Consider the following 27,236-nt stretch of genomic DNA (forward strand, 5'->3'; position numbering starts at 1 on the left):
ACCGCGCTGGGAGAACAGGGTCCTGACCCAGGCCTTCCAGGCCAGGCTGGCAGGGGCAGGAGGCTGTGGCAGAACTTGCTCAGGGTTTGGAGTGCTGGCTGTGGCTGAAGCTGGAGGAGCCCTGCTGACGGCCGGAGGAGAAGGACGAGGAGGAGGTGGTGACTGTGGAGAGAAGAGACAAGAGAACTATGGGACAAGAAGAGAGGACTCGGGGAGAAGGGGAGAGGGGTCTGGTGCCCACCCCAGGCAAAGGGACAAGGAGGCTGGAGTATCCCGAAGGCTTACCATCTCGGGAAGAATAGGACTGACCAGTTGTTTGCTGGGAGGAGAGGCTGTGGTGGGGAGAAGAGGCAGAGAGGTGAGATGTGCTGTGAGCAGCAGGCGGCAGGGCATAAGGGCCCCCACTGGTCAGGACAAGGGCCCCCACTCACTGGGAGTCCTCGCCCTCCAGCAGGCGGCGGTAGGTGGCGATCTCCTGCTCCAGTCGCGTCTTCACATCCAGCAGGATCTTGTACTCCTGGCTCTGCTGCTCCATCTCGCAGCGCAGCTGCGCCAGCTGCTCCTCCACGCTGCCGATCATGCCCTGGATCTGCGCCAGCTGCATGCAGTAGCGGCCCTTGGTCTCCTCCAGGCTGTTCTCCAGGGATGCTTTCTGCAGGGGAGGGAGAGACAAAGAGTTTGAGGGGGTGTCCTCCCGGCCCTCCAGGTCCCTGAGCATGTTTTCCGAGACGGGTGTGAAGTCTGAGCTGGGCTACAGGTGAGGCAAGACAACAGGAGTAAGGCTGTTCCCCCACTGTGAGCCTTGGGCTGCCCAGCCAGACGATAGGAACAAGGTCCCCTGCTGAACAGGACAGGGAGACACAAAGAAGAAGAGAGGGGTGGGACCCCCGTACCATGCTGAGCTGGGACTGCAGCTCGATCTCCAGGCCCTGGAACACTCTCCGGAGCTCGGTCACCTCACTGCGCCCACTTTGCACCAGTTCACTGTTAGAGGCCACCTCTCTGTTCAGCTCCTCGGTCTGAGACAGGAAAGAAGAGCCGCAGGTGTGAGGCACTCCCAGGTCTCCTGGCTGGGAGGTCCCCATGGTGGGCTACAGACTCTTGCCCCACCTTGCTCAGGAACCAGGCCTCGGCATCTCGGCGGTTCTTCTCGGCCATCTGCTCGTACTGGTCGCGCATCTCATTCAGGGTGCGGCTCAGGTCCACGCTGGGGGCGGCGTCCATCTCCACGCTGACGTCCCCGCCGGTCTGACCCCGCAGAGCCAGCATCTCCTGGGAAGGGACAGCAACAGGAAGTCAGCTGAGCAGGCCCCTGTCCTGGCCGGCCCCGGGTGGGCCTGACAAGCCCGCCAAGCCAGACTCCCAGCCCCCACGCCAGCAGCCCCCTCACCTCCTCGTGGTTCTTCCGGAGGTAGGCCAGCTCCTCCTTCAGCCCTTCGATCTGCATCTCCAGGTCGGCGCGGGCCAGCGTCAGCTCGTCCAGCACGCGGCGCAGCCCATTGATGTCGGCCTCCACGGTCTGGCGCAGGGCCAGCTCGTGCTCATACCTGGGGTTCAGAAGTCAAAGCATCAGACTCCAACTCGGAGGCTATGGGGTGCAAGGCCTGCTGGTGGCCACCCCTGGGGTCCCTCTCCTTGCCCCCTGTCCTAGGCCCCCCTCCAAGGCAACTGCTCACTTGGTCCGGAAGTCATCGGCTGCCAGCCTGGCGTTGTCGATCTGCAGAATGGGCTGGGCATTCTCAATAGTGGCCTTGATGATCTGGGCAGAAACGGAGAGACAGGAGGCCTGGTCAGCAAACACCCTCACTCTCTCCTCGCTGGGAGGCCCCACACTCACCAGGCCCACCATGGCATGCCTTCTCTCCCCAAATCAAGGTGTGTAGATGACCCTCTACCCACATCCGGAACCTCAGGCTGAGGAGTCTGAGGGCCATGCAAAGCACCCCCCACCCCAGGGAATAAGAGGTTGTACGGTCCAGCCCCAGCTCAGGCACAGAGATGATGGGAAGGGACCCTCCGCCACCAAGTCTAAGGGAACCCTGGTGGTGTCGTGATTGTACCTCGAGCTGCTAAGCACAAGGTCAGCAGTTCGAAACCACCGGCCACCCCTCGGGAGAACGACAGGCCCTCTATTCCTATAAAGAGTTGCAGCCTCGGGAACTCACAGGAGCTGCCCTCCCCTGTGCTATGGGGTCACTGTGAGTCGACAGAGACTAGACAGCAGTGAGTTTGGTTGGGGGTTTGAGCCAGCCATTCTGGAGGATGTTGGTGATCCACCCCCCAACCCCCACTCCAGTTGGGCTTCAGTTTCCCAGTTTGCAAGATGGAGATGCTAGAAATTGGAGGCCCCTGCAGTCCTGGCCTCTCTCAATGTTCCACCCACCCAGCCCACCCACCTTGTTCCTCAGATCCTCGATGGTCTGGAAGTAGGGGCTGTAGTCCCTGGCCTCGCTGGGGCGCTGCTTCTGGTACCAGTCATGGATCTTCTTCTCCAGGTCGGTGTTGGCCGTCTCCAGGGCGTGCACCTTGTCCAGGTAGGAGGCCAGGCGGTCGTTGAGGTTCTGCATGGTGAGCTTCTCGTTGCCGGAGAGGAGGCCGCCATCGCCGCCCCCAAAGACACCGCCGCCAAAGCCACCTCCCAGGCCACTGCCGAAGCCGCCGCCGAAGCCGGCACCCATGCCGCCGCCGAAGCTGCCGCCGAAGCCATAACCCGCAGCGCCACCAAAGCTGCTGCTGCTGCTGAAGCCGCCGTAGCCGCCCCCCATGCCACAGGCTCCCCCGGAGGAGAAGCGGGAGGAGGAGGCAGACAGGCCCCCGTAGGCACTGGGGGCCCGGCAGGAGCCTGCGGTCAGGACGGAGGAGACCCGGCTGGAGCCACCGCCGAGGCCGCAGGAACCCTTCATGGAGCTGGAGGAGGTGAACTGGCGGCTGCAGGTGGTCATGGTGCTGAGGACGAGGTGAGTGAGAGCAGGTGAGCAGGAAGGAGAGTGAGAGCAGCAGGTGCAGGAGATGCTGCCACTGCCGGAGTCCCTGCAGGCTTTATAGCCGTCCCAGCGAGGTGGGGCCCTCCGAGTGCTGACTGCAGGTTCCCCTCCAGTTTCATCACTCCGGGCCCATCCCACTCCCCCGGGGGCTTCTACTCACGTCTTTGTGGAGGGCTGAGGCTGGCTCGGGGCTCACACCCTGCTGCAGGGGGCGTGGGGCTCGGAGAAAAACACACAAACGCCGAGTCGGTGGTGACTCAGGCAGGGTGGCTGAGACTGCCAGCTCAAGTTCCCGGAGCCCAAAGGGCCAGGGGGACCCGGGCACCAGCAGCCTTGTGGCAACTGCATCCCCAGGTAGTGAGTCAGCCGTCAGAAGGGTTCCCTGCCCATCGGTGACTGCCTTGGCTGAGAGAGGCCATGGCGGTGTCATCCTCGGGGGCAGCTGCCCTGTGCCCCAGGTGTGCTCCCCGCCTCTGTGCCCCTCACGTGGGCTGGGTGGTCTCCGATCCTTTCCATCCAAAATCTAGAAACCACACTCGTTCCTGTTGGGCTCAACCTCACTCTCAAGGGCTACCTTTGACCCCAGGACTGAAGTGAAGTATGCCGTGGAAACAGCCAGTAATTTGGGGACAGACGGGGGGTAGGGGGGATTCTTAGATCCTGCTCTGCCCCTTGCAGTTGGCACATCTGGCCCCTCTAGCCTCAGTTTTCTCATCTGGGGAGGGGGGGCACCAGCCACAAAAGAACATGAGTAATGACCAGGAGGTGTCCCTTCCCCATGGCCAGCCTGGCCCTCACCTCCTTTCCAGGTCAAACACCCCTCACTTGCCTCTCAGCCCCCTCTATACTCTGAAGCCTCCCCCCACACCCCCTACACAGGCCCTGCTCTCCTCTCTGCCCCCTCACACGCCCCAACACGCCTCCTCCACCGCCGCCCAGGCTCTGCCCTGCTCACTTGTAAACGGTGGGGCCAGAGGCACCCCCCGTCCACTCAGTCCATGACCCCTGGCCCCACCATGGCCTCAAAAATTCCCACTTGGAAAATACTATCCGGCCATTCCCACATTGTTTCCCAGTCTCCTCTATGGCTCCACAGATTCCAGTCAGGGATGGGCAGCTTCGTTCATCCTGTCCAGGAATGGGAGAGGACACTAGGAGAGGCCATTAAGGCCCTCCGGTCTCCTGGTGTGGCCCGGAGTGCCTTACAGGTGCAGCAAAGTTTTAAGACATGGTTCTTCCCCACTGGTCCACGGGGGGGAGGGGGAGGTAGGGAGGCGCCTGGGATTTGAGCCCCTGTGCATCTGCTCCCCAGCCTGAGACCTGACCTTGACACTACACCCCTCCAAGCCTCATGGCCATTGACCAGGTTCCACCTCAAACTGACCCGTGAGCTACAGAGCAAAGGCTCTGGGGGGCTCTGGGTTGTAACCTTCAAGAGAGATTGGCGGAACTTTGCTCACAGTGCTGGTGGAGGGTCGGAACTGAGAACCTTCAGAATTGGGCACAAACGGTCTTTGCCACTGGCAGTCTCACAAGCACGTCTCTAATTGGCATCGTTCTCTTCAGGCTTGAATTAAAACCCCATGGGGTGGGGGTGGCAAAGGGAGAGCCCACCCCAGGGAGAGGTTTCCCTAATCTTTCCGCATGGTCTGCGGACCCAGGGCCAGCACCTAGAGCCCTGGCTCTCTCCACTCTCCCAGAATGCCTTGCAGGCAGGGACCAGACTTCAGAGGGCCTGACTGCAGCCTGAGAGCCTAGCTGAACACTGAGGACCAAAGGGGGTGGAGGGGAAGGGTCTGGCCCCAAAGATAGAGGCCTCCTCATGATTCCTGTGGGGGAGATATGCGGTGCTGGCTCCTGTTCTGGAGGTCAGAGGAGCCAAGGGCGGGCCTGTCTCAGCCTGAGCTCGGCTGGGCGATACTCTCTGGAACCGTCCCTCCCTCCCAGCAGAGCGGGGCTTTGTCCTGGCTGCTACAGCATGCCTCAGCAGCAGCGTCACTCGATTGCAGGCCCGGGGCCCAGCGGAGCCCGCAGCACCCATCACCCAGGACACACCAGTGGAGCCAGGCCTGGGAGGGAGAGATCTATACTCCCCTCGTGCTCCCCACAAATGAACAAAGGGGACCGTGGGGCCGCAGACAGTCACCCGCCACCCCAGGTGTCAGGATGGATCCGGGCCACAGCAGACTCATCCCCTTCAAAACTGGAAACTCCCTCGGGGTTCCCAAAACTGACCCAAAACAGAGACCCCTTAGCCCTGGCCAGCCCATGGCGTGGACACCAGCCAGCAGAGCTTCAGGCCCGGCTACAGCACCTAGACCAAGCCTCCCACCCATACATGCCCCCGGCCAGGTCTCCTGGCATCTTCCTTCTCTATCCTCCCACCCCATTCCCTGCCAATGCCCCCCCACACACACACACACGCACACGCACACACATCCTGCTGCCTCCTCCCATTGAACCAGCACCGAACTCCGTTTCTGCAGGAGTCATTGGGGGTAGGGGGTGGCACCCAGGCCCAGGCCTGATACCCAGTGACCTGCAAGGGCTAAGGAGCTGCCAGAAGTCACTGGCCAGCCTGTCACCCCTCTCAGCCCACACACAGTTCCAGCTCCACCACATGCCCAGCTCCAGGGAATGGGGACGGGAGAGGCCATGACACAGCCCCTGATCGTAGCAGAACTCCTCATGTGACCCAGGAGTGTACACTAAGGCTGGGAAACACAGCCCCACCAGGCAAGAAAGAATGTACATAGGCTGATGGTGCCCGGCTATCAAAAGATATAGCGTCTGGGGTCTTAAAGGCTTAAAGGTAAACACATGGCCATCTAGCTCAGAAGCAACAACACCCACATGGAAGCACACCAGCCTGTGTGAACACGAGGTGTCAATGGGATCAGGTATCAGGCATCAAAGAAAATCATATCACTGTGAATGAGGGGAGTGCAGATTGGGGACCCAAAGCCCATCTGTAGGCAACTAACTGGACGTCCCCTTACAGAAGGGTCGCGGGGAGGAGAGGAGCCAGTCAGGGTGGAGTGTAGCAACAATGAAACATACAACTTTTCTCTAGTTCTTTAATGCTTCCTCCTCCCTCCTTCCCCCCCCCCGCACTATCGTGATCCCAATTCTACCTTATAATTCCAGCTAGACCAGAGGATGTACACTGGTACAAATAGGAACTGGAAACACAGGGAATCCAGGACAGATGACTCCTCCAGGACCAGTGCTGAGAGTGGCGATACCAGGAGGGTGGAGGAAGGGTGGGGTAGAAAGGGGGAACTGATTACAAAGATCTACATATAACCCCCTCCCTGGGGGATGGACAACAGAGAAGTGGGTGAATGGAGATGTCGGACCGTATAAGACACGACAAAATAATAATAATTTATAAATGATCAAGGGTTCCTGAGGGAGGGGGGTTAGGGAGGGAGGGGGGAAATGAGGAGCTGATGCCAAGGGCTCAAGTAGAAAGCAAATGTTTTGAGAATGATGAGGGCAACAAATGTACAAATGTGCTTGACTCAATGGATGGATGGATGGATGGATGGCTTGTGACAAGAGTTGTACGAGACCCCAATAAAATGATTTTTTTTTAAAGAATGTGCGTCGGGTGCTCATGCAGGCACAGACTCTGCCACCCCCGACAGCAGGCATCTAAGGAAAGCAGTACTTCACGCCAAGCCTCAAAAAGGGCTGGCCAATCTCGCTCAGGCCTTCCGAGCAACCAGGGGAGGCTGCCTGGAAGAGGAGGCTGCAGCTGGACCCCCAAGGACTCAAACGACAGAGGAGCCAGGAACAGGAGGGTATTTCCTAGGCTCCAGTCCCATCACCTTCCCCGAGGTTGCCCAGGGCCAGAGCCCCCAAACCTGAGGGGCTCCAAGCACATGCTCCCCCAGGCTTACCCACCTTTAGGTAGCAGGTCCCCCCCTCACCTCCTGCTTCCTCCTTTCTTCACCCCACCCCCCATCTTGGGCATGAGGTCACCTCTGTCAACGTGGCTGGAAGCCATCATTGGCTAGAGCCAGGTCTCCACTTGCCTGATCATCAGCATCCACACTCAGGCCCTGTTTCCTGCTCCCACCCACGGCTTCGGCCTCCCCTGCCACAGACCAGTCGAGCCACGGGAATGGTGTACAAGCTCCCTGAGGGGGCTCACAGCCAGCCAGACTGGGCAGCAGGAGGCAGCACAGGGTGCTGGCAAGGAAGAGCAGGAGGCTGGGCAGAGAGAGGGGTCTCTGCAGGGACCCCAGCCGCTGGTGGGCAGCAGGAGGGAGGAGAAGGCCCCTGAAGGACCAGGACACAGCCAGCTGCCCTCCGAGCAGGGGCGAGGCCAGGTGCTAAGGATCCCTGAAAATAACAGCCCTGGTTCACAGCAGGCCCGCCCGGGGACCGCAGGTGAAGGAATGAGGCCCTGGGCACAAAGTGGTGGCAGTCCCATCATTGGCGGGGCAGGCCCTGTGCCCAGCACTTAGGCGCCAAGGATGAGCCAGAGGCCCTGGCGAGGAGTGGCCCGTCTCAGGGAGGGGTCAAACAGGATGGGGTACAGGGGATGCAGAGGTGGCAGGCAGACCCCTCATCGAAGCCCCCAGGGTAAGGGTGCCCCTGGGAGCTCCGGGCCCTCTTCCCTTGAGATGTGCGGTGCCCCTCTGAGGGGGTCTGTCCCATGGGGACCCTTAGGGGAACCGTGGCTTGGACCAGCTGGGTTATAGCTGCAGCTCTGTGACCTCATCCCTCTGTCCCTCTCTGCTCCCCACAGCCAGGGACAAAACAAGAGCCCCGCACTGCATGCAGACAGGGCGGGGCATGGCAGCCCCACCACCGTGCCTTGCTCCACCCCCCAGACCACAGCTCTCTCCGGCCAGGCACTAGGCCAGGGAGGAGGCCTGGAACAGCATGTCCAGCACTGACCGCCCCCGAACTGTGGGTGCAGTAGAAGAAGAGGTCCGGGGGGGCTGGCCTGGGTAGTGGGAGGTGAGGTTGTCACATCGTGTAAGAGCAGCAGATGATGGAGTGTGAGGCCCCCTGACAGCGGGGCGGGGTGTGCACAGAGCTGTGATCGACCCAGATCACCTCAGCTCAGGCCCCCAGCCCGCACCACCACCAAGGGGGTCACTCTGCCCCAAGTACCGCGGGGAGGAATGGAAACTGTCCTCGGGGGCTCAGGACTACTCAGGACACACACCCTCACCCTCATCCCAGCACAGAGCCTCGGCCTTTTCCAGCTCAGCTCTCTGGGCACAGCTGGGTGCTCCCCCCAAGGACCACCCACTCCCTGTGGGTGAGCTGCCTCCCTCTGCTTCAAGCCATCTGCATCAGCTCTTTTGCAGGGAGGGGGGAGCAGCCCTAAGTACACACACACACACACACACACACACACACACACACACACACACGGCCCACTCTGCTGAGTGAGCCTCAGCCAGACTAGGCCTGAGTCAGCAGCCCTCTGGAGCCTCAGTGTCCCCTCCACACAATGGGGAGCCTCTTCCCAGACCGGGGACTGTTGTTTGAAAAGATGAGGTCACCTGGGATGAACATTCCCAGCCCAGGGCTGGTTCTTCTGGTTGCCGCCGGCTGGCAACGCCAGGCCTGGTGCGAAGAGGGCCTCTCTGCCACCCTCACCCTCGCCCTGTTCGCTGCCTGCGCAGCAGAGAGCAGGGCCAAGACAGAGCAGGGCCCCCGCACGCCCAGCAGGCCCTGCTCTAAGCGGTTCCCTGTGCCCACCTCCCTCGAGAGGAGCTCGTTTTCCTGGGGGCCGTTAGCTGTGGCCGGGCTCACCCTCTGCTTTATGGTGCTGTCTCTGAGCTCCAGAGCGTGCCTGAGACCTGTCCAAAGTCCCCGCTCAGTCGCAGCTTCCCGCTGCCCCACTCCTGCTCCTTCCACAGCCCCCACTACACACTCCTCCGGGCTCAGCTAGGCCCCAGCCCCCCACAGTGCCAGGCTCAGAGGGCTCCAGCCCCTAATGCCCTCTCCCAGCCTCCAGGCATCCGGAGGAAAAGGTGGACCTCTACCATTCCCGTCTGGCGGGGAAGGGGACGTTGCGGGGGGAGGGTTGTATATGCCTGCCCCCAGCTCTCTACTGAAAACCTGTTTGATTCCAACTCATAGTGAGCCTGTAGGATAGAACAGAACTGCCCTGTGGGGCTCCTGAGCCTGGCACCTGACAGGAGCCGACTGCCACATGCTTCTCCTGGGGGGGTCTGGGGGGCTCCATCCACCAACCTGTGCTTCTCGGCCGAGTTAGCACTGAGCCCCTGCACCACCAGGGAGCCCTCCAGCTCCCTCAGACCCACTCCTCACCCTGGTCTGAGATGACACTGGACCTCCTAGTCCACAGTGAGCACCCCAGGACTTTGCCCCCCTCCCTCCCAAGGTACCCATTCTACATCAGAGCTGACAGCTCAGTGAGGCCTCCCCAACCCAGCCCCGAGTCCCCAGGCACTGGGAGAAACAGGGTACGTGGAGGGCCAGGGTCTAGCTCCTCAACTGCAGAGACTCTCCCCAGTGTGTCAGTGAATCCGGGTGAGGGCACCCCTCCTCAAAGTAGCCCCTGCCCACCACCCACCTCCTTGAAGAAGACTGAGAACGCCACCCACCCCGCCCAATGGTTTCCGGATTTCCGGAGGAAGCCTTCCAGGTGTAATGGCTCCTCCCAACTGCTTTCACAAGAACCAACCCACACACACACCCTTGCCTGCCGCCAGAGTGAGCAGGGGCTGTGGCTAGGACAGGACTGTGGCCAGGGACACGGATCCCACCTTCCCTCACCCTGCCCCTACTCCCAGGCTCTGGGACAGAGGATGGGAGGAAGGGAAGGCGTGGGCACAACCCTTCTGTCTACAGGGACCCCCTGTCCCGCCCCCAGTCTGAGCAGCTCCTGACTCCTTGGGGAAGCACCCCTGAGAAAGGCCCCACCCTCTCCCCCACTCCTGCCCACAGGTCCGCAGATATCCCTGGATGCTCCCTCCTCCTGCCCACATTCCTGGTGAGGGGTGTGAGCGGGGACAATCGGTGCACCTGGGGGTCCACAGCCCCTTAGGGAGATTTCCTGAGACTCATGAGAACCTCAGCCTTAAGCCCCTCTTCCCCACCTGTGCCTCTCCCCAAGGACCTGCCCTGCCCCCTAGGTAGGGGAAGGGCCGAAGGCACCTTGTTCACAAGACCTGCTTTGGATGTGTCACCTCTTGGGGCATGGCTTCCAGACCTGAGCTGAGCTGGTCCGTTTATGGAGGTCAAAGTGAGGCTGAGCAACGAAGAGTTGCCTGAAGCTTGGAGTCGGTTGCTAGGCTAGAGACTCCTGCCGCTAGAGAGGGCTGTCTGAGACCACCCAATGCCCTGGCTCCCCGGGGGCCTAGCACTGCCTGGGCCCCTCTCCTAAAGACCTCCAATCCCTGGGATATAGAAAGCACCTGCCACCCAGCTCTCCCCACACCCACTTTTCACCCTGGCCTGAGATGACCCTTGACCTCCAAGTCAATAATGAACATCCAAGGACTTTGTCCCTCCCTCTAGCATGTACCCACTGCGTCAGAGCTGACAGCTCAGTGGGGTAGTCCCTCCTCCAGGCCCCCGCCCAGCTTCCAGGCACCAGGAGAAAAGGGGCACAGGGGAGACAGGGTCTAGCTCCCCAACAGCAGACTCTCCCCATCCTGTCAATGAATCGGGATGAAGGCACCCCTCCTCTCACTCGCCCTGCCCACCACCCACCTCCTTGAAGAAGACCAAGAACACAGCCCACCCTGTCCGGTGATCTTCAGATCGCCTGGAAGAAAGCCTTCCAGCTGCCGGGGCTCCTCCCAGCCAACACCCTGATTCCCACCCCGGCCACCCATTCTCTCACTCGGGCCCAGTGCTGGCCACCACAGGGTGCATTTCACGTTTGCGTCCACAAGCTTTATTGGAGTCGGGCAGGGGATTATGGAGAAGCGCTAAAGCAAAGGGCCAAGGGCAAGGAGGCTGGAGGCTGCAGCATGGGTGGGTGGGTGGGTGGCCACCTCCCTGCCCCACGGGGCGCTGGCTGTGAAGGCGGGTCCTCAGTGGGTGGTCTGGTGGACCTGCTCCCGGGACGAGATGACCTTGCCGTCCTGGACCTCCTCCACGATGGTGCGCACCTGGCGGGTGGTCACGGCTGCAGGGAAAACAGACGCTCTGGGTGGGCAGCACCGGCTGGGAGCCTCGCTCAGCACCCTGGCACCCTGAGTGGAGCCACCCCTCCCAGCAGCTTAGGGGGAATACCTACCATCACAGGAGCACACCTGTCCCTCCTTCCCTTCCCCCACCCTCAACTGGCAGTGCCTCCTGACTCCCCAGGGAAGTTCTCTGACTCGGACCCACTGTGCCCTCCTGCTAGATAGGGGACGGCATGGACTGAGACTGAGACCGTGTGGACTTTGGTCTGTCTCCATTCCTCTACGGTGCCCGGGGCAAGGGCTGTGCCCCCTTCTCCCACATCAGACCGGGGTCTCCCAGGTGAAAGCCAGGTCACCCCCATTAGACCAGGTGCACCAGGGCCATGGTCATATGATCACAGAAAGGGTGTCCCTATGCCTCAGCAGACAAGCGTCCCCAGGGACAGGACTGCTTTTGTCCCATCTTCCCAAGTCTCAAGCTCAAAGGTGATATACCCATGTCCTTTTCCCCCATCTGATGAGAAACCCCTGGGGAGGACCGTGTGTCCCGGATCCGGAGAGTAACTCCAGAGCCAGGACCATTTCTCTGTCTCTGCCCCATCACACCAGATGGTCTCTGCCTCGTGACCATTCCCTGGGCATCAATCCAGGGCCCCCTCCGTCTTCCCCCCGCAAGAAGGAGCAGCCATCGTATCCTGGACCCCCTGGGCCTCCCACGTAGCATCCTCCTGAGCACTGTGCAGAGAGGGCCCGCCCTGCGACCCCAGTCCTTTGTCCCCGTCCATGGTCCTTACGTTCTTTAGGCTTGTACTGAGTCAGGCTGCAAAAGAGAGAGAGAGAGAGAGGAGAGGCAATGAGATGTGCATCTGGACTCCCACACCCCACCCAGAGGTGCTCGGGCTTGGCCAAGCCCCACTCACTGGGCGTCCTCGCCCTCCAGCAGGCGGCGGTAGGTGGTGATCTCCTGCTCCAGCCGCGTCTTCACGTCCAGCAGGATCTTGTACTCCTGGCTCTGCTGCTCCATCTCACAGCGCAGCTGCGCCAGCTGCTCCTCCACGCTGCCGATCATGCCCTGGATCTGGGACAGCTGCACGCAGTAGCGGTTCTCCGTCTCTGCCAGGCTGCCCTCCAGGGATGCTTTCTGCAGGAGGCGGGAGAGCCAGGGGGGTCAGCAAGGGTGGTCTGGGTCCCCTCATGAGTGCCCCCACCCCCCACCCCGTGCAGAAGAGCAGTCTGATACCATGCTGAGCTGGGACTGCAGCTCGATCTCCAGGGCCTGCACGGTGCGCCGCAGCTCCGAGATCTCGCTCTTGCCGCTCTGCACCAGCTCGCTGTTGGTGGCCACCTCGCGGTTCAGCTCCTCCGTCTGCAGGCAGACACACGGTCAGGCAACGTGAGCTGGGATCCCGTCCCCTCCATGGCCTCTGCATGCTCAGCCCAGGGCCTCGCCAGGCCCAGAGAGGGATGGGTTCAAGGCTCGCCTCTGGGCTGCCCCTGTCATGGCCACCCAACCTCCAGCCATCCTTTGGGCCTCCTGGACTGTGGTGAGGGTGACTTCTCACCAGCTCCCTGCTTCCCAAACCTCAGGAATGCTCCCGTTTTCCCCACTAATCCCTACCGGTGGAAGGAATGGGAACAGGACATTTGAGAACCAGCCACAGCTTGTCACCTGGTCCTCACACTAGGTTCTGATTCCCCACGGTCCAAGGGCCTTCATTTCACAGGGTGGGCTCCCCCACCTCCTCTGCCACCTCTGGAACTCAGGCTGGTGGTGTCACGGGGAGGCCTGAGGCCCTGCGGTCCCTTGCAGTTCTCTTCCGGGACACCCCCAGATGTCAGGTGCGGGGCTTGCTGTGGGCGCCCACCTTGCTGAAGAACCAGTCCTCGGCGTCCTTGCGGTTCTTCTCCGCCATCTTCTCGTACTGGTCGCGCATCTCGGACAGGATACGGCTCAGGTCCACGCCGGGGGCCGCGTCCATCTCCACGTTGATCTCGCCTCCCACCTGGCCTCGCAGGGAGTTCATCTCCTGCGAAAGAAGGAGATCGTGATCACGGGCACCTGCACCTGTCCGGATCCCTCTCTGCCAACCCACGCCAGGTGAGGTTTCTGGAACTCTGATGCAAATGAGGCAGTGCTCTGGAGACCCTCTACCCTCGGACCCTCAAGGGGACTGTGTGTCATAACGGACCGTGCCTCCACCATCAGACTGGCAGCCCCCGGAGAAGAACAATCATGGCTGCTCCATCAGTCTAAGGGTTCTCAACAGCTACACTATCGCTCTCAGACCCGGGTCCCTGGGGTTTCCTATCTACTTTCCAAATTTCCAAATGGAGCTCACATTCTCAACTTTCAATGGGGACAAAAGTGGACCCCTCACTTAGCCCCCATCTCTGACAGGAAGACCAGGAGGGGCACCAGAAAGGCCACCTGAAGGAAGCTGCCGGAAGACTGGTTCCTAGCACTCACCCTGCCCGATGCCCAGGGATCAGGACCCTGCAGACAGACCTGGACACTGTTTCTCCAACCCCCTTGGCCTGGGCCCAGCCCAGCTCCCTGCCACGTGTCCTGCAGCCTCTCTGACCCGCTGGCTTCCTCCATGCTCACCTCCTCGTGGTTCTTCCGGAGGTAGGCCAGCTCCTCCTTCAGCCCTTCGATCTGCATCTCCAGGTCGGCGCGGGCCAGCGTCAGCTCGTCCAGCACCCGGCGCAGACCGTTGATGTCTGCCTCCACGCTCACACGCAGGGCCTGCTCTGTCTCGAACCTGTAACAGAGCAGGGGCCTCATCAGTCCAGCCTTCCAGCAGGTCCTGGCTCCTTGCCCCACCTTTGCCTTGGCAGGGGTCTGAGGCAGTGCTGGGGATCCAGTAAGCAAGGGAGGCACGGGCTTACTTATGCTCACTTACTACTCCATCGAGAACTAGTTCACTCTTTCTCTTCTTTCTTTCTATTTGTTTGTTTGTTTGTTTATGTATTTATTTATTTGCAACCCACATGAAAGAGTCTGCTTCTGGATCTGGCTGGCATGTGCATCCTCCCCACCCGCTACAACCCCTTGTTCCTGAAAGTTGCAGCCCCTGGCCAGCACCCAAGACGCAGGAAGCACGGGAAGCCTGGGCCCACTTATGCTTCCTGACTGATCTGTAGTCAATAAAGCTGGGGTGGGATCCATGTGAAACTGTGCACTACAGATTAGTAAGCAGAAGTGAGTCCATGCTTACCTTCTTGCTAGTTAAGCCACCCCTGGTCTCGCTAAGGGGTTGTGGGGACTGGGAGGGGGAGCAATGGAAACAGATTCCAGCTCTGGGGCCCTGGGACCATCCCAGGGGAGACCCACCCCAGCCACCACCTTATTCTCCTCTCTACCCGCCTGCCCCTCCCGCAGTGCCAGACCGGCTGCTGCTTCCTGGGGTACGGGTGGGCTCTTGGCTGCTCCCAGGACTCCCCCACCCCAACTCCTGGGCCTGCCAGCCCGGCTCCAAAGAAAAAGGCCACAGGGGACTCTTGGGCTGGGAGTGGGGGTGAGTTGGATGCCCAGGCTCCCCCACCCCCAGTTTTCTGGGGCACCGAGGCTCTGGCCCCAGGACTCACTTGGTGCGGAAGTCATCCGCAGCCAGCCGGGCGTTGTCAATCTGCAGCAGAATGTTGGCATTGTCCACGGAGGCAGTGAGGATCTGGGAGATGGGAGAGGAATCGGGTCATGGGGTTGAGAAGCTGGCCCAGGACCCAGGTCAGGAAGCAGGATTTCCTGCCTGGGGGCCAGGACTTGGCAGCCTCCTTGGAGAGCCCTCCCCCGCCCCCACCACCCTTCCCCTTCACTGAGCTGTAATTGTTGGCAGCGGAGGGGGTGGGATGAGCTGAAACTTGTCCCTCCTCTCCCCCCTCCCCGGACTTGCATGCCTAGCAGCGACCCCCACTCCAGGCTCTGCCTTAATGAAGAGGCTGATGCAGGCTGGGAGCCCCTGGAAAGCTAGGGAATTCCAGGATGCCCTGAAGGATGAGCTACCCTAGAATTCCAGAAGTGTGAAACCCCCTCAGTTTACCTTCAGTGGGGAGGAGGAGGGTTTCCCTGACAGATTCTCCAAATTGGGAGGGAGGTGTTAAAGGAATCCAGCAATAGCCCCACATGGGAAGAAGGCACAGCCCCAGCTAAGTGCTAGCCCTCAGGGCGTCCGGACAGGACATCCACTAAGCACCAGCAGAAGGGATGGGGAAGCCTGAGAAATCCCCAAATAAAGTCCCCAAGAAGCCTTCCCTGCCCTGAAGTCCTGCCCACTCGCACCACCTCCTCTGTGCATGCGCCATCAAAAGCTCACCTGACCCCTCCACCACCAGCCCCTCCCCGGGGGACCCCCATGCAACAAATCACCCTGCACCAGACCCCAAAGGGGGCCCCAGGGGTCCAGCCCAGCTGTCCAGGACCCCCGTCCCCCACCCGCCCACTCGCATCATCTCCTACGGCCCATGCTCTGTGTTAGCCCTGGCTCAGCCTGTTGCCCCAGAGAGAGCAGGGTCCTAGGTGCACTCCCAGAGCCAAGCTGTCCTCAGCCCAGGGAGGCCCTGAGCGCCCTCCCCACAGGCCCACCTTGCTCTTCAGGTCCTCGATGGTATTGTAGTAGTGGCTGTAGTCGGGGGCGGGTCCCGGGGCCTGCTTCTGGTACCAGTCTCGGATCTTCACCTCCAGGTCGGTGTTGGCCTCCTCCAGGGCGCGCACCTTGTCCAGGTAGGAGGCCAGGCGGTCGTTGAGGTTCTGCATGGTGGCCTTCTCTCCTCCTGCCACCAGCCCATCAATGCCCCCATAGCTGCTGCCATAGCCACTGCCGGCGCCAAAGCTGTAGCAGCCTGAGAAGCTGCTGCTGCTGCCCCCAAGGGCGCTGCCCAGACCGCTGGCCGACCCCAGCCGGCAGGAGCCTCCGCCCAGGCTGCCCGAGAGGCGGCAGGAGGGGCGGGAGCCACCCCCCAGACCCGAGGACCCCTTGATGGAGCTGGAGGAGGTGAACTGGCGGATGGTGGTGGTCATGGCGGCGGCGGCGGGCGCTGAGCAAGAGAGCTGTCTGGTCTGGAGAACAGGAGAGGCCCAAAGGTGCATGCCGCTGCCGGGGCTCACCACCGCCTTTATAGACCGGCAAGTGGGCGTAGCGATTACAACAGGCTCAGGCCTCTGTTTCCATTCCCCTCAGCTTTCATCACCGCTGGCCGCCCGCCAGCTCCCAGGTGGCTCGGCACGCACCCCCACATGGGGCCTTGCCTCACTTTCCTGGAGCCCCCGTGCGTGCCTCTGGTCTCAGGCTCTCAGGTGACCTGAATCACCTGTGATTCAGGCGGGCCCTCGGGGGACGCTTTCCTATGACCTAATACGGAGAAGAGGAGAAGGCAGGACGTCACCTTCACGGCCCCTCCCAGGCACTGTCACTTCTGCTCAGCCTGCCAGGCCCCCATGTCTGGTGGGGAAACTGGTTGGGCGGCCCCCAGCCTGAGGTGGCTCTCCTCCTCTGTACACACCGCGCTGCTGCATGGTCCTGGCTCTGGGCCCAGCCCCCAGCCCCCAGGGAGAAGCTAGGCCTAAGCCCACCGGGACCACCCTGTCAGGTATTCACCCCAGCAGGCCTCAGACCCCTGCAGCCCATTTGATAGGTAAAGAGACTGAAGCTGAGGGTGCACTGCCTTCACGGCCTGCCTTGTCCCAGGGCTGGCCAGCAGGGCTCAGCCAGCATCCCTGTCTGCCACCGCCCTCCCTCCCCAAGGACCCAGGCCACACTGCCACCCAGGACAGACCCTAGACACCCAGGGCCCTCTCTGGCGGCTGAGAGTCTTCTGTTCCGTGTTCAGTCTTGTCTCCATCCCAAAGACCCCTAAGCGCCACCCCCCCACCCCCCACCCCCTCTTGTAGGGTGGCTGTGAGCCCACTGATAGCAGCAGGATTGGGTTTGGCTTGGTTGGTGGCTTGGTTTTGGTTTGGTTGGTGGCTTGGTTTTGGGTTGGTGGGTGGGTTGGAGGGTTAGTTCCCCCCATATAGAGGGGAGCTCAGCAAGGAGGAAGTTAGCTGTAGGCTGGGTGATTGGGTGAGAGACAGTTGTGGAGAGGGGGAGCTGAGAGAATAGTGCCCCATCCACTACCCGCACCCCACCACCACCAGGTCTTGGGGTGGGGCTGTGAGGGCACGTGCTGGCAGGGAGTCTAAATGGGCCTAAAAAGGCCAAAGGCCCTGAGCTGAGGCCCCAGGCTCTTAGCTTTCCTCCCACCCCTTGCCCCCCTCAGGTACACCCTCCAGCCCCCAGATGTAGTGCTTTTATGGTGGGGGGGAGGCTTCTCTTCTAACCACCCCGAGCTGGGCTCTGGGTCCCAGGCTCCCAGCATGCTTGTGGGCAGAATGTGACCTCAGGGTACCGGTGGCTTCCACCTCCCAGACAGGCCCAGACAGCCCCACCTGCACCCGAGAAAGAGTCTCCAACAGCCTGGCAGGTGCCAAGCCACCAGGGCAAACAGGACACCCCCCATGTGTACTCACCAGCGGCCACCCCACCCCACACACACCCCCAGCCGGGTGGAGCCAGTCTGGTTTCCCAGAGGCATCCCTGCACCACCTCTTCCCATCCATCGATGCCCCTGTCTGCTCCCTGGGCCAGCCCTCAGCCCAGGTCTCTCCCTCCACTATCAAACCCCAACTGGCCAAGGGCTGAGGCTGCAAGCGCTGTATACAAGTGTGGTCCCAAGGGGCTATGAGGCCTTTCAGGGTCCAGCCTCGGGCAACAGGGGCTGGATCTCAGAAACCTTCCCAGCCAGACTGGCTGTCCTAGCCACCTCCAATCCTCCCACCCACCCCCACCCCCAGCCCTCTCAGTTCCTCAGGAGCCCCAGGGTGGATGGGGTGGGCAGAGCAGGTGGGCAGAGAGCAAGATGATACCCAGATAGTCAGCAAATGCTCCTCCTCCTCCACTGCCCCTCCCCCTCAGCCACAAGGGCCCCAAGCGAATGACCAGACCACACCAGGCATTCCATGTCAGCAAGCTTTAATGGCAGTCACTGGGAATGCCCAGGAGCAGCCCCTCAGGAGGGGCTTCAGAAAGCAAGTGCAGAAAAGCCCCCACTCCCCTCCCCCACCCCCACCCTCCTCCCCCACCCTGCCACAGAGGCGGGTCCCAGGCAGACACTTAAGCGGGGAGCATGTGGCTGGGCTGCTCCTGGACCCGCGAGGCTGGGTTGGTTCTGCTGGCGGCCTCAGTGGGTGGAGCGATGCACTTGCTCTCTGGAGGAGACCACCTTGCCATCCTGGACCTCCTCCATGATGGTGCGCACCTGGCGGGTGGTCACTGCAGCTTCAGGCAGTGAGGCAGGAGACACGTTGTTACCCTCGGCAGGAGCCACACCACCACTGCCACCGTCGCCACCTACATGCACCTCCCAGGCTTCCCCCACCCAGGGGGGTCCTCAGCCGATACCTGCGCCTTCCTTCTGGCTCTGGGCGGATGCACAGGCACTTACCTTCCCGGGAGGACTGCGAACCCAGGGATGAGGAGTACTGGGAGGCCAGGCTGCAGGGAGAGGGGACACTGGTCAATCTAGGGGCTCCAGGTCACAGCCTGGCCCCTGGAGAGGAGGAGCAGGGCGTCCCAGCAAATGGTCACGGAATCCGAGCTGCGCCAAGGGAGGCCCTGCCGCCGGCACCTAATGGCTGTTAACCAGGGATTTATAAGAAGCTGAGCAAGTGGTTTTTCCGTATCCCGAAGGCCCCAACAAATCGACTCAATTAAAGCAGGAGAGCCTGTGGTTAGACCATAGATGGACTTCTCCCTGCTGGGGAACAAGCTGTAGTGTGTGACTCAGTGTGTCCCAGGGACCCAGGACAGTCCAGGACCGGATCAAATGTCCCAGGGCGCCCGGCTCTGCTCCCTAGCCTGTCCCGGTTTCTGGTGTCACCAGCCACACAGTGATCAGAACCAGAAACCCGGGTCCTCGTCAGCCTCTCGCTAGTGGGTGCATGCGTGTTAATGAGCCCAGACTGGCGTCACACACACACCCACGGCCAGGCATGTGACCCTGTAGTTTCTGGCTGTCTGGACCCGTGGCCACTTCCATTTCCGGCCTCCTGAGCCCCATTTCTCCCTCTGAGTGAGCATTCAAAATGCCTATGATTACACCCCTCCTCTGCTGAGAAAGCAAGCCTCTTTGGCTCCCTGTTGCCCAATGACCCAGGGCAGATGCTTAATTTGGACATTCCAGGTTTCTCCCACCAGGACCCAGGAATCGGGCTTCTCTTTCATGTCCTACAAACCTCCCCTCCTCCGCCACTGTATCACCTTTCCCAGTCACCTGTGTGCACATGCACACCTCCGGGCCTGGCTGTTCTGTTCTCTCAGCCCCCTGTCCCTCCCAGGGGGCTCCTCGCTGCCCCGCCCCCCACCAGCTCCAGGCAGGGATCCCCCTTACTGGGCGTCCTCGCCCTCCAGCAGGCGGCGGTAGGTGGCAATCTCCTGCTCCAGCCGCGTCTTCACGTCCAGCAGCACCTGGTACTCGTGGTTCTGGCGCTCCATGTCGCAGCGGAGCTCGCACAGCTGCTGCTCGATGCTGCTGATGAGCCCCTGCAGCTGCGCCAGCTGCGCCCCGTAGCGCGCCTCCGTCTCCGCCAGGCTGCCCTCCAGGGATGATTTCTGCGGAGCGGAGCGGAGGAGTGGGCTGGGCGAGAACCACGCCGGCACCGCAGAGGGCGCAGCGCGGGGGAAAGGGGTGGGGTGGGGGTGGGGGTCCAAGCCGGGCTCCCCCTGGGGTGCAGGCCCTACCATGCTGAGCTGGGACTGCAGCTCGATCTCCAGGTTCTGCACGGTGCGCCGCAGCTCGGTGATCTCGGTCCTGCTGCTCTGCAGGGCCTCCGTGTTGGTAGCCACCTCGCGGTTCAGCTCCTCTGTCTGCAAGGCAGGGTGGGCCGCTGGGGCTGAGGAGGCTGGAGGCCGAGCAGGCTACCCCCATTCTCACCATCCCCTCCCCAGCCTGCGCCGGCTCCCCTCCCCTGTCCTGTATCTGAGTCCTGGGGAACCCCAAGCCCGTGGGAGACAGCCACGGGACGCTCTTCCTGGGCCTGTGACGCCCGGGACACGGGAGAGGCTTCGTTTGCACTTACTGAGGGGATGAGTTAGGCATCCAAACACACACAATACCTGCACTACCTGCTGGGCGAGGATGCTGGGGGTGAGGAGACCCAAATCTGTCCCCTTGGCTGCCGTGGATGCCGCCCCCACCCCACCCACCCCACCCCAGCCGCCAAGCTCTCCGTTCCCTTGAGACTCTCATTTTGCATCGGAAACACCAGGGCTCAGTCCAACTGGTTTCCAAGAGTCTTTCCACCTCAGACCGTGGGTCCAGCCCGCACCCAGCGCGTGTGTCCCCACAGGTGTGCCCGGCTGCGCCCACCTTGCTGAAGAACCAGTCCTCGGCGTCCTTGCGGTTCTTCTCCGCCATCTTCTCGTACTGGTCGCGCATCTCGTTCAGGATGCGGCTCAGGTCCACGCCGGGGGCCGCGTCCATCTCCACGCTGACGTCCCCGCCCACGTGGCCACGGAGGGCGTTCATTTCCTGGGCAGAGAGATGCATGGGAACTGACCCCGGGCCATGCTGGGTAGAGAGGCCTGGGGCCGGCCTGTTCACCGTGGGCGATGGGTAAGATGACAGAGGGATGGACGGATAGACAGACACGAAAGGCTGGCAGCTCCTCACCCAGAAGGCCAGGGTCATCACATCTCAAATGTACAAGACTGTGGGATCCACAGCCCCCCAGTGCACACTGGGCCACAGAGGTCAGCCTCACCAGCCCCCGGGTGCTGGGGCAGGAGAGAAACACCAGCTCCCCTCCCCGACCACTGACCCGGGGCCAGCAGTGGGAACCCTATGTCGGCATCAACTGAGCCCAGGCCTGCGAGCAAGGGCAAGGCTGGGTGGCTGCAGGGAGTGAAGAATCCACAGAACCAGCCCCAAAGCCAAGGAGAGCCCTTCGCTGGGCCTCCTGCTCCTGAGGGAGGCCCTCTTGGCAGGCCATCTGGGAAGGAAGCCGCCAGGACAGAGTCTGAGGCCTCCCCTGAAAGGACCAGAGCCCCCCTCCTGTGGTAGGCGTCGCTGGGACCCAGGGTCCCCTGAAAGGGGGAGGTAGCAGACGTGGCAGCGGGTGGGATTGGACCTGGGTGTGGATGTATGTCTGTCTGCCTTGGGGAAGATCCGTGCAACCTGACTACATCTCCGTCTCCCTAGGCCTCAGTTTCCCCACGGGTAAAAGGGGAAGGCGTGTGGTCCTCACGGCACTGCCGTTGGCATCAGCTAAGATCCTTGCTGTGAATCATTTGTAACACACTGGGCAGATGTTCGAAGTTGTTAATGACTATCAGTATAATTAGTTATAATAATTAGCATTGTGTTTTCTTAGACTGATATGCTCATTAGGCAGCTAACTGCCACCACCCAGTGGGCTGAGCCTCGAGGGATGTGGGAAGTATCTTAAGGGGGAAAGGGCCATGAGGCCTCATCTAGTGGGTCTCCCAGGATCAGACCAGGGATGGGTGGTCCCGTCCAGTAAAGCTCTGGACCCGCTCCCCTCCCCCCCACCTGCTCCCAGACAGGTTTCTCTGCACCCAGGTGAGGTTGGCCTCACCTCCTCGTGGTTCTTCCGGAGGTAGGCCAGCTCCTCCTTGAGGCTCTCGATCTGCATCTCCAGGTCGGCACGGGCCAGCGTCAGCTCGTCCAGCACGCGGCGCAGCCCGTTGATGTCGGCCTCCACGCTCATGCGCAGGTTCAGCTCCGTCTCGTACCTGCGAGGGGCAGAGGCGTGAGCCACGCACTGCCACGTGGGCCCTTCTGGCTGCACTCACCACAGTCTTCAGGGGGGAGCCAAGCCGGGGGCCCATCCCCAGACCCCTGGGCTCCTCGAGGGCCGCACTCACTTGGTGCGGAAGTCATCGGCTGCCAGGCGGGCATTGTCGATCTGTAGCACAAGGCTGGCGTTGTCGATGGTGGCCGCCAGGATCTGTGGAGGTGGCTCTGTGAGACAGCCGCCCGCAGTTGCAGAGGGCAGCCCTAACACCCCTCTCGGAAGGCCTGAGCAGGGCGGCGGGAGTCCCGTGGCCGCCTCTTCGGACTGCGGTGGCTAGATACCACTGAGGGCATCCCCACTCAAAGCCAGCGCCCGGGGACAGAGCAGGCCTGTCCCCAGAGGATTCCTAGGTGCAGTGGGTAAAGCAGCCAGCTGCTAACCATGACCATCTGCTTCCAGAAAGATCTGCAGCCTTGGAAACCCTGGGGGTGGGGGGGGCACAGTCCCACTCACTGCATTGGAGTAGAAGTCGACTGTGTATACTGGGAGCTAACGACCGGGCCTGCCTCCCACAGAGCCACTGGGTAGGTTTCCACCGCCCACCCATGGTGGGCTCAGAGGGTGGTGGGGTCACCGGTAAGCAAGATGTCCAGAGGAAGACCCATCCTCCCTCCCTCCCACAAAAGGCCACTGTCCAAGCTGCCTGACCCCACCCTCTCTTCCCCAACAAAAGTCCCTGCTCAGCTCAGCTGCCACCTCCTCCAGGAAGCCCTCCGCCGGCCACAGCGCTCTTTCCCCCAAGGAGTTTTCTCAGATCTATGGCGTGATGGAGCCCTGGTGGCATGGTGGTTTCACAGTGGGCTGCGATCCTCAAGGTTGTCAGTTTGAAACCACCAGCCACTCTGCTGGAGAAAGATGGGGCTTCCTAGTCCTGTGAAGAGTTCTCACAGGGCAGAGGTTCTCCACCTTCCTCATGCCGCGACCCTTTCATACAGGTCCTCATGTGGCGGTGAATCCCCCCCCCAACCATCACATTATTGTCATTGCTACTTCATCACTGTCATGTTGCTATTGTTATGAATCGAGCAACTCCTATGAAAGGGTCGTGGGACCCCCTAAGGGGTCGTGACCCACAGGTTGAGAACTGCTGTTACAGGGTCACTGTGAGTCAGCATCGACTCGATGGCAGTGGGTTGATGGGTGATGCTTGTTTCTCCTCGGCTGGAGACCGAGCTCCAGGGGCAGGCCCTTGGCCACCTCGCTCACCTCTGAAGCCCCAGCCCTGGAGACCTGTCTAATGCAGTGATTAATTCAGTCACTAACGAGGCTGTGGCTAGCCCCACCTCAAGCGGAAAACCACAAGTTCTTTTCCCTCACCCCCAAGGGGAGCAGAATGAGGAAGGCCCAGGCTCTGGAGCGATCAGAGGTTGGTCCTAACCAAGACATGACGAGGTCCAGCCAAGACTCATGGGTGGGGAGGGGGAGGGCAAGGCCCCTGCCCCTGGGCAGAGAGAACAGAAGACCTAAATAGACACAGAGAAGCTCCACCTACAGGCAAAGGCACCCCCACCCCTGTCCTCTTAGGCCCCCTCAAGGTCCCTGAAGGACCCCTGTCTGGGGCTGAGCCAGGGCCCAGTTTGCCATCCCCCTGGGGCTCCCCCTGTACTCCCTGCTCAGACTGGGCTCCGTGGGGGGTGGCTGAGGACCCCAGGGAAGCAGGCGAGGGTGACTGAGAGGGCAAGGCCTGTTGGGGAGATTTTGGCTGACCCCAAGCTGAGAGTACTGACTCACCAGGGCTCCCCTGGGTTCCCCGAGGCCCCGTATCTGATCTGGCATCCCAGGGGGGAGCTGCAGGAGTTCCCAGCCTGGTGGAGGGCCTGGGCAGGAGCAGGCAAATCCCCTCACAGAGCAGCAGCCAGGAAGCTGTGCCAGCCTAGCCCCCTGGGGCCTGTCTGCCCAGCCCCCACACTCACCGTTCTGGGAACCTCCCCCACGCAGGGGTGCAGCAGCTCCTGGTGTCTGCATTTACAGGCCATGTTCCTGTGTGTGTGTGTGTGTGTGTGTGTGTGTGTGTATGAATGAAGGTGAATATGGGAATCTGAGCATGTATGAACAAAGGTTGTCTCCTGCATCAGGCTAACATGGGAGCATGCCTGCCCCGGGGAGCTCCCAGTCTGAGACCCCTGCACTGCGCTCGGAGACCTGAAGCGCCCCTCAGCGAGCTGAGTGATTGTCAGGGTCGAGGGGTAGCCACAGTAAAGGCAGCCAGGCTCAAAGACCAGCTCTAAGAACAAGGCCTAGCTGAACCTCAAAGTGCTGAAGGGACCCCAAGACCTGGGGGGAGAGGCAAGCACCCTTCATCTGGGAGGACGGACCTGGAGGAGGTGAGGCAGGCAGGAGAGCAGGCCCACTTTCCTACTCCTATCCCCTAGCCCACACCTCGAGTCCTGGCCTGCCCACCCCTCCACTGCCCGTCTCCAAACGTGCCTGCCCACGCCCCAGGAAGGGAGTGCCCCCATCTGTCTTCCTGGAGAACTCTCCGGGCCTGGGCCTAGGGGCTGGCAAGTGAGGGGACGAAGGAGTGAGCAAGTGGATGATGGATGTCTAGGTGTAGAGCGAGTCAGAGACAGGTTCTGAGGGCAGGGGGCAGGGGGCAGGGGGTGGGCAGTGCCCACCTTGCTGCGCAGCTCCTCGATGATCTTGAAGTAGTGGCTGTAGTCGCGGGCGGGCCCCGGGCCCTGCTTCTTGTACCAGTCTCGGATCTTCACCTCCAGATCGGTGTTGGCCTCCTCCAGGGCGCGCACCTTGTCCAGGTAGGAAGCCAGACGGTCATTGAGGTTCTGCATGGTCTCCTTCTCGCTGCCCCCCAGCAGGGTGTCCGACACACCCAAGCTGGAGCCGAAGCCCCCACCCAGGCTGCAGGCATAGCCACCGCTGCTATAGCCGGCCCCGATGCCAGACGAGAATCGGGACGAGGTGACCGACATGTTGCTGCAGCTGCCACCTCCCAGGAGGCTGGGGGCCCGGCAGGCACCCCCAACCCGGACGGAGGACACCCGGGAGAAGCCTCCGCCGGGCACGCACAGCCCCTTGGAGGAGCCCGAGGAGAACTGGCGGATGCTGCTGGTGGTGACGGCCATGGTGACACAGGTCAATGCAGGGATGGTCTGGGCCAGACCCTGCAGCCCTTTATAGCCCGGTCGCTGAGGGGCTGGGCCCCCCCGGCCCTTGAAGTCGGAGCCAAACTCGAGCCGTGTAATTTGCTGGTGTGCCGGCCACCCAGGGCCCGGGGCTCGGCTGAGAGCACCCCAACCGCGCCCGGGCCCAACCTGGCCTGGGCACAGGGGACACCTAGGGGCCCGTTGTCTGGTAGAAACAAAGGTGGTGGAGGAGCTGCTGCCCCGGGCGAGGGTGATCCTCCGTCCGCAGCCCCAATTAGGCCGCTGAGCTCATTCTTGGGGGGAGTCCGGAGAAGCCAGCCCCGGAGCCAGGAAGGGCCTGAACAAGGCTCCACAGGCCTAGATCCAGGAGGCTTGCCTGGCCCCCACCCAGCACACCCTGGCCCCAGGGGTAGGGTGGGTCGAGCCAGTGACACCCTCCCCCAGGCAGGCCCCCATCTGAGCTGGGGGACCCTGACCTGAAGGGAAGGCCTGTCTGAGGGGGGAGACACAGCCTCAAACTGAAGGTGTCCCTGTTGGAGCAGGGAGACACAGCCCCTGTCTGAGTGGAAGACCCAGCCCCCTCCGCAGGGTGCCTCTGTCTGAGGAGGTAGACTGAGCTCTCTTAGAAATATCCCAAGTCTAACGTGGAGCGATACAGCCCTGGCCTTGGGTTCCCCACATCTGAGGGAAATGGGGCCGTCGGTCAGAGGGAGCGTTGGACACGGGTGTTAAGATAAGTCAGCACCCCCGTCTCAGGGTCCCCGCTGTGAAACAGACATAAAGCCAGCCGCCTAGGCCTAAGGGAAGGAGCCTGGTGCCACCACAGGCCAGCGCTAGACAGCTGACCACCAAGTCAGCAACCCACCCTGACCAGCTGACCAGCCACTTAGAGGGAGAAAGACGGGCTGTCTGCTCCTGGAAAGAGTGACCATTTGGGGACCCTATAGAGGCAGAGCCACCCTGCCCGTGGGGCCACTAGGAGAGAGTCGGACCCCCATCTGATGGCAGCGGGCTGGGGTGAAGGGCAAGGAGGGCAGTCAGAGTGTCCCCAGCCAAGCTCTGACAAAACGGGCCGTGTGATCAGTTCTGTGAACGCGGCTGAGGGGGGAGAATGAAGCATAGGGGGCGGGGGACATGCCCTGCTCGCTCCCCCATGAGGAAAATTCCTCCAAGAGGGGAAGCCGTGGAGCCTCGGGACTGCGAAGACAGGACCGCCCCCCCACCTGCGCCAGGCCACACCCAAGGCCACCCCTGGGAGGAACAGCCTGCTCCCACATCGTGGCGGCTGGCACTTGCTCATCACCCAACAAAGAGATTAGAGCTTAATCTCCACGGCCTAATGATTTAGGCGCTGCCAGGACCCTGGCGTCTCGTCTGCACCAGTGTCTGTGTGGCACTCCCAGGGGTGGCCAGGCCGTGGGACAGGGCAGAAACGGGCGGGCCTGGCACGGGGCACAGCGTGTGGGTGGCCTGGCTCTTGGCCACCCAGGGGGCTGTGAATGAGTCGAGGGTTTCCTGTGACCCGGGCCCCGCCCCCATGATGAGGCCAAGCTGCCGGAAGCCCTCCGCTTGCAAGCAGGCGATCTCAACCCTTTGGGAGGTACCCCCTCTCCCCACTCTTGGAGAAGGTGAGGGGGTCAGGGAGGGGCCATCGCCAGCTCTATGGGAGTGGGGGCCTCCTATGAAGTCTTTGGGGTGCTCAGGGGTGCTCAAAGCCAAGGTTAGAGAGTAAGGTGAGATCAACAGGGCTGTTGCCCCTGATGTTGGACTGCAGGAGGGGCTTCCTGACCACCGTGAAGGTCCAGGGAGAAGCAGAAGAGACATCTGTGTCTGGGGACACCTGAGTGGGCCCTGCACCAGCAGGTCACCCTCACCTGGAAGGACCTGCAGTGAAGACCCCCAACCATGCAATACACCCCCAGACCCCCACACTGGAGTGCACAGTCTCCTTTCCACTCCCAACCACACCCCGAACCCCAATCCCAAGGCAGGACCAGGCTGCCCAGCCAGGCCTCACTCTGGGTTCTGAAAAGCGGCTACCATGCCTCTCAACACTGATTTGGAAGAGAGCCGGGGGCCTGAGGAGGGAGACAAGCCACAGGGACCCCCACCTGTCCCTCAGGACTTCACCAAAGCCCTTCGCTCTCACCTTCCCAAGAACCCCACCTCC

The 27,236-nt window shown here is 61.8% G+C and overlaps 3 protein-coding genes across 4 annotated transcripts; all 3 read right to left on the bottom strand.

The window, feature by feature from the left end:
* Window positions 1-427: 427 nt before the first annotated feature.
* LOC142458343 (keratin, type I cytoskeletal 14-like) lies at window positions 428-2,942 on the bottom strand. Its single transcript, XM_075559371.1, has 6 exons — window positions 2,397-2,942; window positions 1,677-1,759; window positions 1,391-1,547; window positions 1,111-1,272; window positions 894-1,019; window positions 428-652 (listed from the first exon to the last, which is right to left on the bottom strand). Exons 1-6 carry the CDS (start codon window positions 2,940-2,942, stop codon window positions 428-430), a joined length of 1,299 nt encoding a protein of 432 aa, XP_075415486.1.
* An 8,008-nt stretch (window positions 2,943-10,950) lies between these two features.
* Window positions 10,951-16,133, bottom strand: LOC142458341 (keratin, type I cytoskeletal 17). 2 transcript variants are annotated; one of them, XM_075559370.1, is made up of 8 exons: window positions 15,699-16,133; window positions 14,705-14,787; window positions 13,722-13,878; window positions 12,982-13,143; window positions 12,357-12,482; window positions 12,037-12,257; window positions 11,911-11,936; window positions 10,951-11,115 (listed from the first exon to the last, which is right to left on the bottom strand). In XM_075559370.1, the coding sequence occupies exons 1-8, from the start codon at window positions 16,131-16,133 to the stop codon at window positions 11,021-11,023; spliced, it is 1,305 nt and encodes a 434-aa protein (XP_075415485.1). In that variant the 3' UTR covers window positions 10,951-11,020. The 2 variants fall into 2 exon arrangements, with proteins under 2 accessions (XP_075415485.1, XP_075415484.1); XM_075559369.1 differs by lacking the exon at window positions 11,911-11,936 and having other exon boundaries at window positions 10,951-11,198.
* Window positions 16,134-18,331: 2,198 nt separating this feature from the next.
* On the bottom strand, window positions 18,332-25,045 carry LOC142458747 (keratin, type I cytoskeletal 42). The gene is made up of 8 exons (XM_075559663.1): window positions 24,581-25,045; window positions 22,036-22,118; window positions 21,747-21,903; window positions 20,519-20,680; window positions 19,891-20,016; window positions 19,541-19,761; window positions 18,596-18,645; window positions 18,332-18,429 (listed from the first exon to the last, which is right to left on the bottom strand). The coding sequence occupies exons 1-8, from the start codon at window positions 25,043-25,045 to the stop codon at window positions 18,332-18,334; spliced, it is 1,362 nt and encodes a 453-aa protein (XP_075415778.1).
* Window positions 25,046-27,236: the final 2,191 nt, after the last annotated feature.

Source organism: Tenrec ecaudatus, chromosome 10 (genome assembly GCF_050624435.1).
Source record: "Tenrec ecaudatus isolate mTenEca1 chromosome 10, mTenEca1.hap1, whole genome shotgun sequence".
NCBI lineage: Eukaryota > Metazoa > Chordata > Mammalia > Afrosoricida > Tenrecidae > Tenrec > Tenrec ecaudatus.

Coding starts and splice junctions, on each gene's coding strand:
- LOC142458341 (XM_075559369.1), bottom strand. CDS start 16,133: ATGACCACCACCATCCGCCAGTTCACCTCCTCCAGCTCCATCAAGGGG. Junction 13,144..13,721: donor TCCGGAAGAACCACGAGGAG/GTGAGCATGGAG, acceptor CTTCTTTCGCAG/GAGATGAACTCCCTGCGAGG. Junction 12,258..12,356: donor TGCAGTCCCAGCTCAGCATG/GTATCAGACTGC, acceptor CGCCTCCTGCAG/AAAGCATCCCTGGAGGGCAG.
- LOC142458343 (XM_075559371.1), bottom strand. CDS start 2,942: ATGACCACCTGCAGCCGCCAGTTCACCTCCTCCAGCTCCATGAAGGGT. Junction 1,548..1,676: donor GCCGATGACTTCCGGACCAA/GTGAGCAGTTGC, acceptor TCTGAACCCCAG/GTATGAGCACGAGCTGGCCC. Junction 653..893: donor TGCAGTCCCAGCTCAGCATG/GTACGGGGGTCC, acceptor CCTCCCCTGCAG/AAAGCATCCCTGGAGAACAG.
- LOC142458747 (XM_075559663.1), bottom strand. CDS start 25,045: ATGGCCGTCACCACCAGCAGCATCCGCCAGTTCTCCTCGGGCTCCTCC. Junction 22,119..24,580: donor TCGAGGAGCTGCGCAGCAAG/GTGGGCACTGCC, acceptor CCACCTCCACAG/ATCCTGGCGGCCACCATCGA. Junction 18,646..19,540: donor CTGGAGGGCGAGGACGCCCA/GTAAGGGGGATC, acceptor CTCTCCCTGCAG/CCTGGCCTCCCAGTACTCCT.